General features: G+C 39.3%; 2 protein-coding genes across 2 annotated transcripts; one reads left to right on the top strand and one right to left on the bottom strand.

Moving 5' to 3' along the window:
• Window positions 1-4,434: 4,434 nt before the first annotated feature.
• On the top strand, window positions 4,435-8,005 carry EMB2799 (NAD(P)-binding Rossmann-fold superfamily protein). The gene is made up of 9 exons (XM_078580069.1): window positions 4,435-4,646; window positions 5,861-5,973; window positions 6,473-6,642; window positions 6,709-6,802; window positions 6,883-6,994; window positions 7,078-7,166; window positions 7,251-7,336; window positions 7,598-7,662; window positions 7,762-8,005. The coding sequence occupies exons 1-9, from the start codon at window positions 4,466-4,468 to the stop codon at window positions 7,872-7,874; spliced, it is 1,023 nt and encodes a 340-aa protein (XP_078436195.1). The 5' UTR covers window positions 4,435-4,465; the 3' UTR covers window positions 7,875-8,005.
• Window positions 8,006-10,351: 2,346 nt separating this feature from the next.
• On the bottom strand, window positions 10,352-14,439 carry LOC144706476 (putative nucleolar protein 5-2). The gene is made up of 10 exons (XM_078579448.1): window positions 14,290-14,439; window positions 13,987-14,084; window positions 13,852-13,893; window positions 13,595-13,774; window positions 13,341-13,505; window positions 12,863-13,063; window positions 12,052-12,348; window positions 11,126-11,326; window positions 10,920-11,054; window positions 10,352-10,841 (listed from the first exon to the last, which is right to left on the bottom strand). The coding sequence occupies exons 2-10, from the start codon at window positions 14,062-14,064 to the stop codon at window positions 10,491-10,493; spliced, it is 1,650 nt and encodes a 549-aa protein (XP_078435574.1). The 5' UTR covers window positions 14,065-14,084; window positions 14,290-14,439; the 3' UTR covers window positions 10,352-10,490.
• Window positions 14,440-19,207: the final 4,768 nt, after the last annotated feature.

Raw genomic sequence — 19,207 nt, 5'->3', positions numbered from 1 at the left:
CGCACATGCTCGTGTTTTAATTCTCTGCTTTTCGCTCATCTGATTTCATGTTTTGTGTTCGTCACGGCATGTACATAGTACTCGTCGTGACGCGTTCGTACCTTTAAGTTTTTCCGTGTCTGATCCATATGTATCATGTATTTTTGCATTGTTTTAATTTCTTTAGTTTTATCTATGTTGAAAAAAAGGGGGTCATCTAATGGGCCTCCCTAATGGACTCCTTGTAAGAGGCCCATCATGGCCCTATATAAGGCCATGATGGGCGCCACGTTCTTTTTTCAGATCTGGATTTCTTTGTTTGGGCAAATACCATCATTTTCAGATCTCGCCCAAGAGGAGAGAGGAAGAAGGAGGAGGAAGAAGAAGAAGAGGAGAGAGAGGAAGAGAAAGAGGGGTGAGCCTCATTCCTAGTTGAAGAAGGTGTTTCTCTAGATCGTCATCCTTTCCCCTGCGACGTCATCATGGGAACAATGTCGTGCTTCCCGTATGCAACCAACGTGGTTTCACAAGACCACACCCATCCTGGTTGAAGCTGTTTAGGTTAATCTTCCTCGCCAGCCATGGAGCCGCAGCACCGCCGCACTACGACCCACGGTCACACAACTTCCTGACGCGCCACGGATGTTGATCATGACTGCTTTAGTGCCTCAACAAAACCATGTTTAACGTGTTTGTGGCTGCGATCACTTAAGCTCAACCATCACACAACGGCACCCCTGCACTGTCGTACCGCCAATGCGCGACCGAGCGCTCTCACGATATGTCTCGCAGGTGTTAACCCTTCAGTCGACCCACCTCACCAGTCTCGGACCGGTCGATCGACCCATCTCGGGCAACACCCGCGCGTGGGCCCTGTTGGGTTCTAGAGGCCTTGACATGGATGAAGAAATTGAAACGATTCACAACAGAAGACTTGAATGGCATCATTAAAATCATGAAACGAAGTACCTTTCCACGGATCGCATCCGTGATTTCTTGGATCCCAAAGTGAGAGGAGTCGAGCTTCTCACATGTGCAGCCTCTAGACGTATCCACACGATCCTCGGCATGTTGAATCTCCTCCTTCTCGTTGACGTGCCCCGTTCAATCTCCGCCGTTGTTGCTATGTCGTCCCGATCGCATTGGGGATGGAGAGGGGTGTTGGGAGAAGGGAGAGGAAGGGGAAAGGCCCCTCAACAATTCTTTCCTGGGTGAATTTTGTTTAGGTCATTCCCCTATTTAAACTAAGTGGGTATTTTTCATAAAAATCCCCAAAACTTAAGTATATCTTTCGACATCCAAAAGACCATTTGCGTATGACCCTCTAGGCCCATGTATCAGTCTAGTTAACGACTCCAGCAGCCCAATACCCTTTATTGGCCTTCCAAATTAATTAACTATATCAACATATAGATCATTTAATGTCGGATCGATTTAACCCAATCGATAGGTCGAGTCTCCAACACGTGGGGTGCCAAGCTACACCTCGTGTTCTAGAAGATACAAAGGAGTATGTATCGACTCACAAATGGAACATATTCATCATCGGTTACCGTGTATTTATAATCCCTCATCCACTTGACACTCCTTGGATGACTTAGGGTATGGTCAACTGTCAAACCCTAATTGGTCATCCGAGTTAGTACTAATGCATTTAGAAATCATTGGACAACTATTCTCTGATATTTTACTACCTTGCCCAAGGACTTCATCGTATCGTCTTCCTTGAACTGTCACCTCTTATACCAAGGGTGGACGATCCATCTTGACCTCTCAATCGTCTTCATGAACTTCTTGATATACCCGAACTAAGACTATTTAGAATCCCATGATTAGATACTCGTTGGCCATAGTCAAAGTACAACCATCCATCCACAATACGTCTTTGGTGTCTCAGGTCTAAGGAAAACTTACACAACTGTGATGTGAATCAACATGATTAACAGTTCAGTATAATACCATTCAGGGATTCGTACGAATCAATTCAGTGAACTCTTTCCACTAAAGAGTACCCATTATCTATCCTTAGTGTCTCCACACTAATGGCTATGGGACTGGCCATACTCATCATATGAGTGAGGCTCGATAAAGCTATTCTATCCTAATACTTTGATGTCCTTCTCGTGTGTCCTTTGAATAGGAATGTTTAGAATACATGCTTAAAGACTAGTGATCTCCATATTACGATCTCATCATAATTCACTAAGTTCGATCATGTATTCACGGACTTTATTATATGCATCATACGTGCACTATAATGAATATGTTGTATTAATGAACATGGAACGAGATGTGGAATGTGTGATTGGCTTGTCGGCCACATATAATTCCATCAAGCCCTTCATGTCATATGCAGTTTTTGTGACGTGGAGTGTATGTGATCGCAGTACTCAACTACCCCACGTGCAAACCAGGCCACTTCAACAGGGACTATTGGTGGCACTGATATACACCAATCGCTCGATCCTTTCACCAACCGCACCGGTTGTTAGACCGCAGAACAAGACACATTGACCTATCATGCATTGCAGAGTGCCCACACGAACGGAACTCGCGACACCCCTACACCCTTGGACTCTGACCATGCGATGCAAGGTAGCACCCTGAGTATGCATCTGATATGTTCCCAGCCTTTGTCTTTGCTGCTGAGCCACCGACACCACCTGCGCCCTATGACGCTGGTGATACTGCACCTGCCACTATGCAAACGCATTTAAGAGTCCTGGCACCACGTTCTGCATGCGCCGATTTCCCCCTCCTTGCGGTCGTATCCGCCGAGCCCGATCACTTGTTCGAGCTGCGTTGCCTCCGCCACTCTTCTTTCTTCATCGCCTTCGATCTCCAACTACACGCTGTTGCGCCGCGATCCCGCTGCCAGTTGAGCCAAGCTGTGTCTGTCAATGGCACGCCTCCGCCTACGAGCTCATACCGTCCCGTGCATCAACGAAGACATCGACGAAGAACACCGCCACCGACGAGGTATGTCGTTTCCCTTGCTCATCAATTTAATTACGTCTTCTAGTATATTTTCGACTGCACTCCATCGCACTCGGGTTAGATTAGGTGAGAGAAATTATCAAGAAAACTACGTCACGAGTGATTTCCTAGGTACGAGCCGAGCCCGTTCGTTACGAGTGAGCCCCTACGGAATTATTCTGTTCGGTGTTGTAGTCACCATCGTTGCTCCGGCAAGGGTCAAAAGTCACCGTCATCGTCATCGTTCTCCCTCCCACCCCTTCGTATGTCTCCGCTCTCCCCCTCTTCCACTGCTTTATGTCGCCTCTCGCCCCTCGCGCCGTTCTCTGTATCTCACCCCTCTCCATCTCTCCGTCTGTCCCTTCTTCTCCCCTGTGCAGTCGTCGCCTCTCGCCCTCTCTCTATCTCTCAGCTATCTACCTCTTCTTGGGCTTGCGGATCTCTTCTGCTTCTTGTAAGCAATTGTTGAAGAAAAAGATTTCACTACTTTCTAATTCTGTTGTGTCATTTTAAATATACATTGTTGAAATGTTTGCTGTGATTATATGGTGTCGAAAATATTTGCTGTCAAAATACATTGTCAAAATAGTTACCATAAAAAATTTCACTACTTCCTAATTCACAGCAAATGACTTACAATAAGCATTTGGGTTTCCATGGTGGGAGTCATCTGGAGCATGCTGAAATCTGTAACGAAGCCTTTATTCAGTTGTACCTTGCACAATCTGAAGAACTTAATGAAGTGCAATCTGAAGTGCGATCTGAAGAACTTTCAGCATGATACACCTTCCTACAAACTGAATGGATACTATTTTCAGCACAGAATATGCTGCCCAACACCTTGGGCATAGCCGAGAGCAAGGGGGAGGGCCAGCAGCGAGCGTTGGGAGGGGGGGCGGCGACGAGCGCGGGTGGGCGAGGGGGTTGGGCAGCGGCGGCGAGATAGCGGGGGGGAGAGGAAGGGGAGGTGGGCAGAGCTTAGAAGGGGGGAGGGGGGGGGGGCAGAGCGTCATCCGTCCTCCAGCTCTAAGTTTTTCAAATAAAATTCCAAGAAGATGTGAGAAATTCACTTAACTCTATGGAATCAAGTGGGGTCAGTCTCAAAAATCAATAATATATATAAAAATAGAGCATAGGAAAATAAATCAGAAATTTCTCATTTTATATTTAAATGGTGAATAATGCAAGTGCAAATCTAAAAATATATGGTAAAAATATATTAAAATATAAATTTATTGATATAATTTGATGCTATCAATAATCATTTACAACCATTGCATGTTAGTATGACTCCCATGCTTCTAATTATTCAGGAAACAAAATTTTCATACTCTTTGTAAAATCCAATCGCTTGCACCAAAACTTATCCTAGTAAAGAGAGATGAATTTAAAAATAGGAAAAGGGGAAGATCTTGATGAAAATAAGATGATTTTTTCCCAGAAAGATTTTATCTTTTTGTGCATATGTACTGGGTTCCATACCCTACTGCAATCTAATCTCTTCCCCACGATGCAGGCGGTCAACATCAGCGGTTTCCGCCCGATTACGACCTCCGTTCCAAGATCAGCTCCCTACCCTTCCTCGGCGAGGTGGCGATTGCCCATGAAGTCTTCTTCTGACTACGGTTCATGTGACTTTAGTTGTCGACAGCCCCTTCGCATTTCGTCTTCATTTTCTGCCGCCGCTGCATGTGAGAAATTGTTTTGTTTGAAGATGATTTTAATTTTGACTTTATTTTCTGCTGCCGTTGAATGTTGGGTCGATGAAAGAAAACCCCATTGCTGGGAGGTTTTTTTATTCTAAAGCTCGAAACTGGTTGCGGGTTTAGGGGATTTTGCACCTGGCTTTCAGTTTATTGGCAAGAACTAAATGAATCTATTGTCTTGGGCACATAGCGAATAACTGTTGCTCATGCTACTATCCTAGAGACTTGAGAATTGTGCGTGTTTTTAGGAGTAACACCTTACCTTTTGGCGGAATTGGTGTTCTATTTAGTAAAATTAGTTCAGTAGGATAATGGCTAGGATGATTTAAAAGGCATTGAGGCAGTAAGATTTCCAAGGTTTAGCCGAGGTTTAGCTCATTAGCAAGAAACGAGTTTCTCCTGAGGACTTGCACATTCAGATTTAGAAGAGGGATTCCTTGTTAATTCTCTTAATAAGAAATACAGGCCCTCAGGTCAATCGGACGTTTGGTCTTTACTGGTGATCCGTGGATGGACCACTGTTGTTTGTTTTGGAGTTTCTTGATTGGTTATATTCTTCAATTTAGTTCATCCATATGGCGTTTAAAAGCCTCTTCCATCTCATAAATTCTAATCTTCAACGCCAATTCATGGTCGAAATTATTGTTCCAATATCAATGGTTTAGTGGTTACAGGTTACCCAATGAACCACACAATCGACTGTTATATCTTATTTATATTTCCGATTACAATCCTAAAGGAAGTGAACGAGATAATTTTAGGTTCCTCTCCATCCCTCCCTTAGTTCCTTCTATAGTCGTGTTCATCTCGGCTCTAAAGTTGACAGTTTCTTCAAAACATCAAGCGACATAAATGTTGGCGATTTGTTTTGTTGCTTATAACAGCCGACAGTAAGATCTATAAATGGGTGAATCCTTTTCAAAAGGCATGATGTGCTAAGCCTTGTCGTTACATTTTATGTTGTATACAACGTATTTTAAGTTTCGTGATTTCTATGCTGTCTTTTTTTGTAGAATATCTCTTCATTTCTCAGTTTAACCGCTGTTTTCATCATTTTATGTCGCAAACTCTTTTCAATACTTCAAATCTTATGTCTTTTATATTTTGGAAAAGTATTTTTCTTGTTTCCGGGAGTCTTATATAAAGGTTTTTTTCCTCTGCTCACACAATTTTTTGATTGTCTCCTTTGGTTCTTGCAGATACATCTGCTGATGGAGAAACGACGCTTATCCAATCCTCTGTCGGAATAAGTGACTTGCTGATAGTTGGACCTGGTGTGCTTGGCCGCATTATTGCAGACTTGTGGAAAAAGGTATCGATCTAATTTTCTCTTTAGATTAAATTTTATTTTATCCCAAGAAGATAGTTTAGTCAGAATAGTGTCTTACGTTCTGCTGATAAATGTGTATTTAAGGAGGGAGATCGACAGAGTTTTTTCTTGCTTTGAAGAACTATCCACTACAAACTAGAAACGACCCCTTAACTGCATTTCTCCTTGCTTCCATTGTTTGAAAAATAACGTCTGTTTTTCCTTGAATTCTCATTCATCATATTTGATCTCGGGCATTGTTTTCATCCTTTAGATTGGACAAATTCATTCACCAATTTATGCAGACTAGTTAATACTACATTTCTGGCCTTCCACGTTGGCGCTTTCATTTCATTTTATGTCACAAATGTTGAATGCTAGCATCCTTGCTATCCGCTGTGGTTTTTAGCGCAGTGGTAGGCGCTTGAATCTCAAGACATTTCATTATTTTTCTATCTTAAGACAAGAATATAATTCCATTTTCGCGATGCCCTTGTATCAGGACTACCCTGGCAGCCAAGTCGCAGGCCAGACACTGACCACTGATCATCACGATGATCTTAGGCAACTCGGAATCCACCCAATATCCAGCGGCTCCAACGTCGAAAAATTTCCGAACGTGATCTTCTGTGCTCCCCCTTCTAGAAGCGCTGATTATATTGCCGACATCAGGTACTGTTCTTGAACCCACTCAGGAGATCTTTTTTATGCGTGATTTCCACTTTTTTTTCTAATCAGATCGGCAGCGGCATGTTGGAGTGGAGAAGGCTCATTTCTGTTCACATCGAGCTCAGCCATATACGATTGTGGAGAGAATAGGCCCTGTGACGAGGCACTTAATCTTGGTCAACACCTCTAAAATTCATTGAATACAGATGGATTCCTTGCTGACATCAGCCTTGGCTTTTGCAGGATTCTCCAGCAATTCCATTGGGAAGAAGCCGTCGAACTGACGTCCTCCTTAATGCAGAGGGTGCTGTGCTAGAAGCTGGAGGCTGCGTACTGCGCCTCGCCGGGCTTTATATATCCATTGATCGTGATTCTTAAGCCAATATGCTGATAGTTCCTTTTTTCCATTTTCCTGTTATTTCCTTAATTTGTTTTACAAGTTTGACAGAGGGGCTCATACATATTGGCTGTCAAAGGGAAGTGATGAAAACCGGCCGGATCATCTTGTCAATCTCATCCATTACGAGGTTGAGTTTATTTATCTATCTCTCTTGTTTTCATTGTCTTCTATACAATTATAGTGATGTTTAATTATCCGGGTCAAAACCCAGGATGCTGCGTCGTTGTCAGTTGCCATCTTGAAGAAAAATCTCAGGAGTCGAATCTTCATGGGCTGTGACAACCATCCGCTCTCTAGGTTTGCTCTCTTTCTCTATCACACTCTCTTTCTATCCCTCTTCCTCATTTTATATCTCTCTCGATGCATGTCTCTCTCCCTCTCTCTCGCTGTATCTCTATCTCTCTCCCGTATATATGTCTCACTTTATCTCTCTATCTATATTTTTTCTCTCTTATTTACTCTCGTTGTCTCTCCATTTTCTGTCTCCCTCTATCATTGTCCTGTTTCTGCATGTCTTCCTCTCGTTCTCCCCATAACAATGGTCACTTTAACCATCAGGCAGGAAATAATGGATTACGTAAACAAAAGTCGCAAGTTTGACAAGACCTTTGATAAATTTACAGGTAATTATCAGCTCTGTTCTCTCTCTCACATTCTCTTTTATCAATCCTACCGAGTGGGTTTCTCTCTCCTGAACTCTCTCTCTCTTTCTCTCTTGATAGGCACAGATGGGCCACTGGGGAAGAAATTGGATAATTCCAAAACCCGTGAAGAGATTGGGTGGGAGCCCAAATACAAGAGCTTCCCCTTCTTCCTCGGCGTTAACACAGATTAGCGGAGCCTTGTAACGTTAGTTCCATTACTTAAGAGTTCTGTGCTGGTTCAATCTCACCTCCATTTTTTGAAATGTAATGTCCTAATTTTGATTTTAATGTCCTTAATTTGAAATGCATTATAATTATATGACCTGCAATGTCTGAATCTCTTCTAGGATTCTGCAGTCCGGTCGGGTCGGCAATGGGTCGACCCGGCCTGACCAACAGGGTGGGCCAGAAGTCAGGTGGACTTGGCTGGTCTGGTCGGGCCGAGCCGGGGTCAGGTGGGTTGTATTGACAGGTCGAGTCTCGTTATCTGACCTTGTCAACTCAATAAGCTTAGTTAGTCACCTGGTCAGCTGGTTTGGCAGATCAGATTGGGTTAGCTGACCCAGTCAGCCATCTGGCCGCTTCATAATATTTAATAATTTATGTTAAATATTCATGACTTAGATAAATTGGTTTAAGTGAAAAATAGTTAAACTCATGCACATTATTTATTTGTTGGAATGCAAGTAAAATATTGTCAACTATAGTTATAATTGTGTAAAGTGGTGTACATCAAAAATATTGAACTAAATATTGTTGTAATTAAAACTGTAATCGTGTTATGAGTTAAATGAGGGTAATAAATATTTAATTATATTTACAGTATGAAAATAAAATTTTACTCAAACAATGGATATTATTTTCTATATTAATGTGAGTTAAGACAATATTTATTTGTCTATATTTAATATACAAGGGGTGTTGTATATACACTAGAAATCTGTCGAAATAAAAAATGTACTATGAGCTATATCATGAGTTCAATGAACTTAGCAAACAGTCGGTACTCAATGATGGCATACAAATAGTTAAGATAACAACTATTTCATTGATAATATATAGAGGCCGTATCATAGAAACTAACTCAAATATTTGTCCTTTATGACTCAAATAATGTAAAATCCTATTTCAAATGAAGTTAACTCAGCACTTCTTAACTAGTTGTCAAAAATGCTATTTTAACTAATGGTAAGTTGAATTTTTGGTCCTAGAATTTAAAAAAAAATCATATGCCGTATTGATGCAATTAACAAGGTAAAACTAGTAGTATTATTAGTTAACTCAAGTTGGTTAATTTTAAACTAATAATATCAGGATTTATATCTTTTGTAAACATAATATTAATTACCTTTTACCAATAATAGCAGTATTGAATAGAAAGGGTGCTTTATTTCAATTATTTATGCTTTTCCTTTAAGAATAATAATTAAAATTGAACACGATCAGATTAATTTATCTATATATATGTCAACGTATTTTATATTAATGAATTCCCAAGTACTGGTCATACTTTTATGAAATGGGATTATTCAAAATGCAATCTAATATATGTTTGCCTCAACATATAAATATATGCTAATTAATTAATTTTCATACATAATTGATAATTATATCTATAAGAAGTAACTGTTTTACCAAATCATAATTTAGGCCAATTCGTGAGATAAATGTTTTGGAATCATCACTAGCTTTGAAAGTAACATTTTCCTACACACCTTTATCATGTCACCCATTCATCATCCATTCAGCATAGGGCATTCAAGCATTCTCCAACTCATGATGTGGGGAAGTGTTCAACATATCATCTCGGCTGAAATTAATAAACAATTTATGCGCAAAAAAACTTTCAATTGCATGTCAGATTACCTTTTATGAGTTTGTGAATAATTTATGCTCTGACCTCTGACAAGCATTTTAAGAAAACTGACATTTTCTGAAAAATTCAGTGAAAATGGCATTGTTCTCTCCAGTCTATATTTGAGTTAACCACATGCAGAATGCCTTTATCTTTTCATGTTATTTGTGTCCATTAAATTATTAAACAACTGGCACAACCTATTTTATTTGTTCCTCACATCTAATATTTACATTTCATTAAATTATTAAACAACTGGCACAACCTATTTTATTTGTTCCTCACATCTAATATTTACATTTCCTTTATGTTAAGATCAAGATCTTCAAGGAAGGATGTGGCCCAGAAACCAAGAATGGGGAACTGAAGGTTCTAGGCATCATTCTTCAATAATTTTCTAAACATTTGCTTACTACACAGTCGCATACTTCATTAAGAGAGAGAAAGAGATAAACCATGTTATGACAAAAAAATGTCTATGAATTGTCAAGAAAGGTTACTTAATGGCAATATTTGTGACATGACAAAATAGTTGACAATTCTTGGTTAGCTCATCCAGACAATACTGGGAAAAGACGATTGAATTACTATTCATAAAAAAAACAGTACTCGTTTAGAAAACAGAGTCATAAATATCTTTTAAGTGCAAACTATTCTGACTGCAGAAGTAAAAATTTGTAATAGGTCAAAACCATCCATCCATTTTAGACTTAAAAGTTGGCATTTAATGTGAGCGATAGTAGACTTTTTATCCTGCATTTCTGGAATTCCCATTGGTTTTATAATCTCCAACTGCCATATAAGACTGACAAATAGATAGTAATTTTAGTTGACTAGAAAAGAGTAAGAAAATAAAATCCCAAGAGAATTGCGCTTCCCCATGAGATCTTCAGAGAAAGACCCAAAACTGGGGAGCGAAATCCTAAAAATACATACAAAATCAACCCCACTACTACTCTTCCCTTCCCTTATCCTTTTTCTTCTTCTTCTTCTCCTTCTTGCCACCAGCTTCTTCTTCCTCCTCCTTTTCCTTCTTCTTCTTCTCCTTCTTGGCATCAACTTCTTCTTCCTTTTCCTTCTTCTTCTTCTTCTTTTCCTTCTTTGCCTCTTCCTTCACTAACTCATCCTTTTTTTCCTCAGATTCTTCATCTTTCTTCTGCTTCTTCCTCTTCTTCTCCTTCTTGGCCTCGTCTGTACCCTGTTCCTGTACTTGGACTGACTCCGTTTCCTCGTGCTTCCTCTTCTTCGTGCCTGTTTCGGCCCCTCCATTACCCATTACCAGATCCGAAGCCGGGTTGTATGCCTGCACTCATATTCCATAAAGTTTCATGATATAGACTGCTATTGAATTAATTTTTGCAAAATAAGAGAGGTTAAGGACCTTGGCAGGGGTGATGAGAGCTTCAGCTCCCTTCTTCCTGTCCTTGTCGTAGAACTCGATCTTGGGCTTGCCCTTGGCAGACCCGGCGGCCCGGCCCAGCTCACGGCCCTCGAGGACTCGCAACCGAGCTTCGAGCTGGATACATTAAGGAAATTATTATAAATCTGGAGTGAAGGAAAAATAGTGTTTTGTTTTTATCGTAGTACCTTTGCACGGTTCTCAAGTCCCATGGAGTTGTCTTCGCCTTCACCGAGGGCGTCGTACCGGATGGCAAGCGCCGCTTTGGCAGCCAACGAACGTGAGATCTTGCCCTTGAGCTTTGGGGCAGCCTGCCCGATGAGGGATGCGTGGTAGATAAGGCCATATTTGGGGGTGGCCTGTTTCGTCTTCAGCGCTCTGAATAGAGCCTAGTAATGACCAATAACAAAAAATTAGATACTCGAGATGGTTAACAGTTTTATTATAATATTGGAAGTTTATTATCGAGTTTCCAAAGATTATCTGCAAGGATTAGACACATTGGAGAGTAGAAAAGTTATGGGGTTACGAAACCAACGAATGTTTTTTAAGGAATTTCATAATTTAATGGGAATTAGAAGCACTCTATAAAATATAAATCACGTGATTACCCGAACATTCAAGGTTTTATTGTAGAAAATTCGAAGTTTTTTATAACGGCATTACAATACTTTGTACGTAGAAATGATGAGGCAACTCAAATATTGGAGGTTTTATTTATAAATTTTAAACTTATGTTGTGGAATTCTAAACACTTTTGGAAATAAACATCAGCGAAATAGAAAGAAACAAGACGCTTAAATGTTATTAAGATAGAGAGAAAAAACCACTATCGCATTTCCATCTCGGACAACAGATATTGCAAATCAAAAGAAAAGCTAAATTTATACACGGATTCTGACATAATTTTAAACATACTTTCCGGTCAAAAAATCTGGAAATCCCCACAAGATCTAGAGTCAACCCTGGATTTTTACGAACCAAAATTCAGCTAACCATTGATCACAGCAGACCCAAAGTTTCGAGATCAACACGAAATATAAAAGTTTCAATGATTATTTATTTATAAGAAATTCAATAATACTTCGTGATAAAAGTGTCACAAAAAATTTACCTTCTCCGCCCCAAGAATCTGCACGGTGCTTCCAGGTTGCTTTGCTAGATTCAACAAGCTGCCACCGTGAGCAATAAGCCGAGCTCCAACAAGCTCACCAACAAGGGCAGTAAGATTTGGCGCAATAGTGTTCATCCTACTTCTCAAGTAATCAAAGAGCTGGGCTCTGTATTCCGAAAGGGCCAGCACTTGATCACAAAGTGCCTTTATGTTTTCTAGGTCCAAGTCACTAACTTCAGTACCCATCGATATGCCTGCAGCCTCCTTCAGCTCAGCTTCTGTCTCCTCCGGAAGAATCTGCCCACGCCAAGAAAAATAAAAATAAGGGCTTGCCATCCCATAATTAACTCATCATACTCGTCGTCATCATCCAAAAAAAGTGTCAGCCAATGAAAACTTTGGCAGGGTGATCATCATCCACACAAAGACAAATGAAGAGGACATCCTCGCATCGTCCTCACAGATAGCGAGAAGCATAGCAGTCTGAACCGCGAAAAGGCCGTTCACAGTCATCGGCAGACAAGCGAGATGGGTGGCGGTAGACCAATGACTGAATTCATCTTTCAAACATAGTCATTCTCGTCATAGACCAATGTGTGACAATGATGATGAAGTTTTCATCATCATCATCATCCAAGTAGCTTGATTCGCGTCCTTGTCATCATCATAATGGCTCGAAAAAATGGCGAGGACGATGATGACCATCATCTTCTCATCAACATCGTTGAGAGAGGCAAACCTTAATTATAACATGCGAGGAACTAGAGAATTCTCTCAAGCTTTTCAGAATAAATAGAAAAGAAAGACCCACCTCAGAGAAATCAAGATTCGCAGCATTAACACGGTTCCCCATCAGTTTGATTGTTTTTGAGTACAGAATGTTGTCTTGAATGATTTTTGCAAGCTCGGGAAAATGCCAGCCATACCACTCGCGAACTCTCATGGCGTAGGTATTAAGCTCCTTGTCCAAATCATCTAATAACCCAATCGCTTGAATAATCATTGTATCCACCTGATTCAAATAACAAACCTTAAATGATTATTTGTAAAGTTAAAGTAACCTTTACGACTGAGTAATGAAGCAAGGAGTTGAACAAATAAAAATGAAAGACAAAACTTGAATCTTTGTTTCTACTTTCTTTCACTTTCTGAAGAAAACATTCATCGACCAATAAAAAGACGATCCATGCTCCCTAGTGAGTTCCTTAATTCAAAATTCTCACCAACTTATCTGACAATTTTACTAAACAATCTACCGTATAATAGAGAAGAATAAATGAGCAAATCACCTTGTCTGGGCTGAACTTGAGTTTGTATCGAGAGAGACTGTGAGATAGACCTAAGCTCATCGGCCCCAAATCCTGGACAGCCAAGCCTGATACGAGCTCTGTCAATTGATTTCGCAGCCCTCTCATCAATTCCATGACAGCATTATTGTGGAGACAATCAATTTTCTGCAAAAAAAATGGGAAGAATGATCGTGTCAATGATGAATTGAATCCGCATTTCCCTACAAAATATGAAGTTTAGGAGAAATCATTACCAGTTTCTCTTTAATCGCATTTCCGAGCTTAGAATCAGCCACTGCTAAAGTTTCACCATCGCAGTGAGTGCGCAAGAACTTTCGCAGACTCTTGCTGGGCTTGCTGTCAATGAGCAGAGTCGCAGCCGACAAAGCTTCCGACGTATTCTCGAATTTGTTGAAGGCTTTGAGCTTCACCAGCTGAGACAAAAACACAAAATATTTCAGCAAAATACATACAAGGAAGATAACAATCATCACATAATTCGAAAGAATACCTGTCTCGCAGAATCCGAAGTGGTGAACTCCTTCCACAAATCCTTTAAAACAAAAATTTATCAATCATTATGAGGGACAAAACATCAAGGTTGACAAAAATAAAATAAAAACGCTAAGCCAACAACTATACCCACATCGACTTTGGAAAGCTTTGCCTCGTCCAAAACTTTGAACAGGGCGAACCCAGCAGGGGTCTCGAAAAGAACCAACATTGAGACTCAACTTCGAAAACCTGCACAACAAATGACAGCCATGAAAACATTTTTCCACAACTATTTAAATACGAACTCATTCATATTAAACAAGAACAGAAAACTCGTTTAAAAGCTAAACATGGGCGCGTCATTTCCCACGGAAAAAACGAAACCCATAGATTATTTCAATGGTTGAAATGGATGCGAATCAAGCTACATCAACTACATGAACATAATCCTGACCTTGTACTGTTTCAGATTCAATCTTCCGGGCGATCCCCCGGAGGCGGCGCAGGAAGGAGAGGTTTCTTGCAAGGAAGATGAAACCCAAGCGAGATGTAAGGGGTTTAAGAGTGGAAGGGCTGCTAGGGTTTTATATCCTAGTCACGAAGTAAAATCGAAAATGAAATTTATTTTAATATAAGGGTTTTTGACGAATAACTATTTTACCCTAATTTCTGGAGTGCCTGGTAACTCCAATACTCCATCCATTTTGTTTTAATACTCCAAATGAACATGCTTTAACTTAAATGAGATTTGTAAATTATTATAAATATTTCCTTGGAGGAAGTTAAAATTTGTTCTGGTGTGTCAAAAGAGAGAAGAAAAAAGTTTGATATTCTATTTTTAGTGTGTTTTTAAATGTCCTTGTTCTTGTAGTTGGTACTGTAATTATGAGCTCATGGGAGGTTAATTTGCACTCTCCCACCTCAAACTTTAGCATGCACGCTATGCACTTCAACTCAAATAACCAACAATATAAAGATCATTGATTTTGAACATTTTTGTGCTTCTTTGAGTTAATTTTTTTAAATTTATAAATTTTATAATTTATTATTCACACATGACCCAGACATGTCCCCACATCTCCTTTCATATCCCTCTAGACCAAACTGTTGTACGATGCTATCTAGCAATGTCTTCATTCTCTTGAAGATAACTTCCTTATGATACACCTTTCCCCCTCGTGCGGCCCAGATATCCACCCATCTATATGATTCTTTGATGAGATATTCACTTTTGTGATTGCTGGCTGGCTCATACTACCATGGTGAACAGGCATGTGAAGAAGTAATTTGAATTATGTTCCATCAGAATAAACCCATCAGAAACATTTGTTTCTGAGTAATTTGAATTATGTATGAATTCAGGTCTTTTAAATCTTCTAGTATAAATGACTTTTAGAATTTTCCAAACCGTGCAACAATTTGAAGGATTTCATGTCCTTCAGTATCGAGTGTAGTGATGATTGTATGCTTTAATGAATAAAACAAATTAGAAACATGGTAAGTAAATGATAATGTCGGTGTCACTCATCAAATGTTCAATGTAATAAAATAAACCAACTCTGGACTAGCTCTGTATATGTGGTTATTGATGGGTTTGGATAAACATTAAGAATAGTTTGTGATGCCTTCCAAATTTTATTCCGATTCCATTAAGTAAAGATGCATAATATATGGGAAGTTAGGGAGTAAATAAAGCAAGGAAGAGTGATATTAGTAGTCTAATTTCAGTATCCAACAATTTAAAGACATTGTAGATGAGGTGAGCTAATCCTAAAGTATTTAAAACTAATATCATTCGCATCAAATTCTGAATCTATCAATTTACATGATTTGTATCTTTTTTGGAAGCTCTGACTTGCACCTTCCACATATTTTCCCAAGCGAAGATGCTGACTCAGGATGCTTCATTAAACTTAATCCAAGGACAATAATTTTTATTCTTCAATGGAACTTACATACTAATCATGTAACTAAATTAAAATAAATAATTATTTACCCATGTTCAAGGTTAAATAGTGTCAAAGCTCAAGTAAACCATGATTGAATGAATAATTGAGTTGCATTTCAAAGGCATGCATAGTTTTTTATTTATGTACACTTCATGTCTCATTCAATATTCATTAAAACAATATATGTTCATCATAATGCATTGCAATGCTTATAACTGAAGTCCATGAATACATTCCACGACTAAGTAAATTATGATGATATCATAATATGTAGATCACTATTCTTTAAACATTTATTCTAATATTCTTATTCAAAGGATACTTGATAAGTAAATCAAAATATCCAAAAGGAATAGCATTGTATAATACCACTCGTATGTTGAGTATGGTTAATCTCGTACCCAGGAGATGAGTGTATAGGCATGAAAGATAAATAATTGGTCCACTTTGGAAATGGTTCATTAAATTAATTTGTATAAATCCCTGAATGATACTATACCTAGTGACAATTAGGTTGATTGATATCACAGTTGTACAAGGGGTCCTTAGGCCAAAGACATCAAATACATTTTACACATGAACAGTGTGTTCTGATCATGACCTACAAATGTCTAATTAGGGGATTTCAAATCGTCCTAACTCAGATGCAGCAACAAGCGCATGAAGGTTATTGTGCGATTAAGCTATAATTTGGTGCATTTTTACCATAGGATATTGACTTAAGGTAGATGATGTATTTAAATCCCTAGCCAAAATAGTGGAAATAATAAAGAAGGTGATAACATCAAATTAGATCAATAAAAATATACTTTTGTAACTATTTTTTACCACTTATTTTTATATTTGCACTTGCCTTATTATATTTTAAAGATATCGTGATAATTTTATGATTTATTTTGCAAAGCTCTATGTTTATATATTTTATTATTTTTTAGACTAACCCCACTTGACTCCTAAGATTTAAGGAGCTTTCTCACATCTTCTTGGAATTTTATTTGAAATACAGGACTTATGTAAAAAAATGGTGAATTTAGGATACAGAAGGAAGGAAAATAAAAATCCAAGCCATCTCCTAGATACCAAAAAGATGCCTAATATACAAGAAGCCCACTCTAGAAGATCATTCAAATCTCTTTAATAATCATGTCAACTAAAGGCAATAATTGTGGAACTAACCCACAATTTGAATTTGAAAGGCCTGTTTTCAAATATTGGAAGGAGGGAAGGTGGATCTAGGCTAGAAATCAAGTAATCCTTGCCCTCCAAACTCTTGAAATTAAATCCGATGGCTCGGAGAGCCTAGGCATTTTTACTTAATCTCGTTTACCCTCTCTTTGCATTTCATCATGGATTTCTGCTCTCAACTTATTGTTGGAGGCCTAGTGCGTCATATTTATTCAATCCATTCTTATTCTAAAAGGGCATAGGAGAGAGAGTTCAAGGGTGATCAAGATTCTTGGAGAAATAAAACCAACTGGCCCTCGGAGGAAGTGACAATAAGGTTTGTGTGATCTCCTAAATGTTTGACTATAAGTTTCCCATAATCTTATCTACATAAATATTCAAGTTTATAGCCTAGACTTTAGATTTTTCAACACATCAAACAACCTTAAAAAATTCCTCCAATAGCGAACATTACTATATTTTTCGTGCACTACAAATTGTATGGTCCATCGGGGTGCCACCACACGCAAATTGCATGCCAACTAGCACAACCACCCGCAAATTAATAATTGGTCGACTCTATCCCATAGCTTCTTCAACCCTTCCTTCATGCGGTCATGCATTTGGATCATCTAATGCTTCATCACCTTCGCACTTGGGGTTTAAGTCCACCTGTGTTGCGTAGTGCCACAACTCTTTAAATGTGAAATTCTGAATGATGTTCCAAGGGGAATCTGTTAAGCAAATGAAACACGCAATGACATCCTTTGTGTCTTCAGGGGTATTTCGCTTTAAAGGTTCTCGTCGGATCGCCCCTCCATGTGGTTGGTCATCTATAGCCTGGGTTATTAGTGGCTGCTTCTTGTCGACAATGCCCTTTACTCCGCATGACATGAAGGATGACAAGATTTGAAATGTCTCCAAAACACATTAGTGATCATGCCATGTTGCTGCTTGATCGCTTTCTTCTTACTATGAAGGTTCTTCTCACAACATAGTAAGCATGCATAGTACCCATCACCAATAGGTATGAAGTAGTCCACGATGACAGAGCTGTTTGATCATGGATGACTCTGTGCACCATGAGATGTTACGACATTAGTACCTGATGATCTTGGGTCCGTATCCCATGGGTGTCTTGGGGCAGGGCATTACTTCTAAATGTGGCTATACTTGTGAGAGCCATAAGTGGGTTATCAGAAGGTGTTTTTAACTAGAATACATGAACGGGTTATGATAAGTTATGCCAATAACTCTAAACAAAGAAGAAAATATTGAAAATTTGAATACAGCCTAACACATAACAAATTCCAAGAGTAATCTAAGAATGATAAGAAGACTAACACAAAGTAGAAGATAAAAAACCACGAAATAATAAAACAAGAATGAGAATAGGGAAGGAGGAGGAAGGAGATGGCAAATGGAAGAATAGAATTAGATGAAGAAGAGGGGAGGAGGAGGAGGAGGATATGAGAGGGAAGAGAAAGGAGATGAACGAAGAGGATGGAGAAGAAATAAATAAGCAGAAGAGGAGGAGGTTAATAGGAGGAAGGGAAATGATAGGAAAGAAGGAGAAGAGGGGGAACAAAAAGAGGGAAAAGGAGGACGGAGATGGCAAAGGGAAGAAGACACATAGAGGAAGAAGATGATGAAGAGGAAGAAGGGGAAGAGAAGGAGAAAAAGAAGAAGAAGAAGAGGAAGAAGAGGAAGAAGAAAGAGAAAAAGAAGAAGATGATGAGGACGAAGAGGAAGAAGGAGAAAAAGAAGAAGAAGAGAAAATAAGAGAATTAGAAGAAGACTAGAAGAAGGAGGCCAGGAAGAAGAAGAGGAGAAGGAGGAAGAGGAGGAGAATAAGGGAAGAAGAAGAAGAAGAAGAAGAAGAGGAGGAGGCGGAAGAGGAAGAAGGAGGAGGAGGAGAAGAAGAAGAAGAAGAAGAAGAAGAAGAAGAAGAAGAGGAGGAGGCGGAAGAGGAAGAAGGAGAAGAAGAAGAAGAAGAAGAAGGAGAAAAATAAGAAGAAGAAGAGGAAGGGAGGAGAAAAAGAAGAAGAGAAAATAAGAGAATTAGAAGGGGACTAGAAGAAGGAGGCCACGACGAAGAGGAGGAGAAGAAGAAGGGAAGAAGAAGAAGGAGAAGAAGAAGAAGAGGAAGAAGAAGAAGAGGAGGAGGAGGAAGAAGAAGAAGAAGAAGAAGAAGAAGAAGAAGAAGAAGGAGAAGGAGAAGGAGAAGAAGAAGAAGAAGGAGAAGAAGAAGACGAGGAG

This window comes from Wolffia australiana, chromosome 8 (genome assembly GCF_029677425.1).
Source record: "Wolffia australiana isolate 7733 chromosome 8, ASM2967742v1".
Classification (NCBI taxonomy): domain Eukaryota; kingdom Viridiplantae; phylum Streptophyta; class Magnoliopsida; order Alismatales; family Araceae; genus Wolffia; species Wolffia australiana.
Note: the sequence above shows the minus strand (reverse complement) of the source record. Positions and strands in the feature narration are given on the sequence as shown.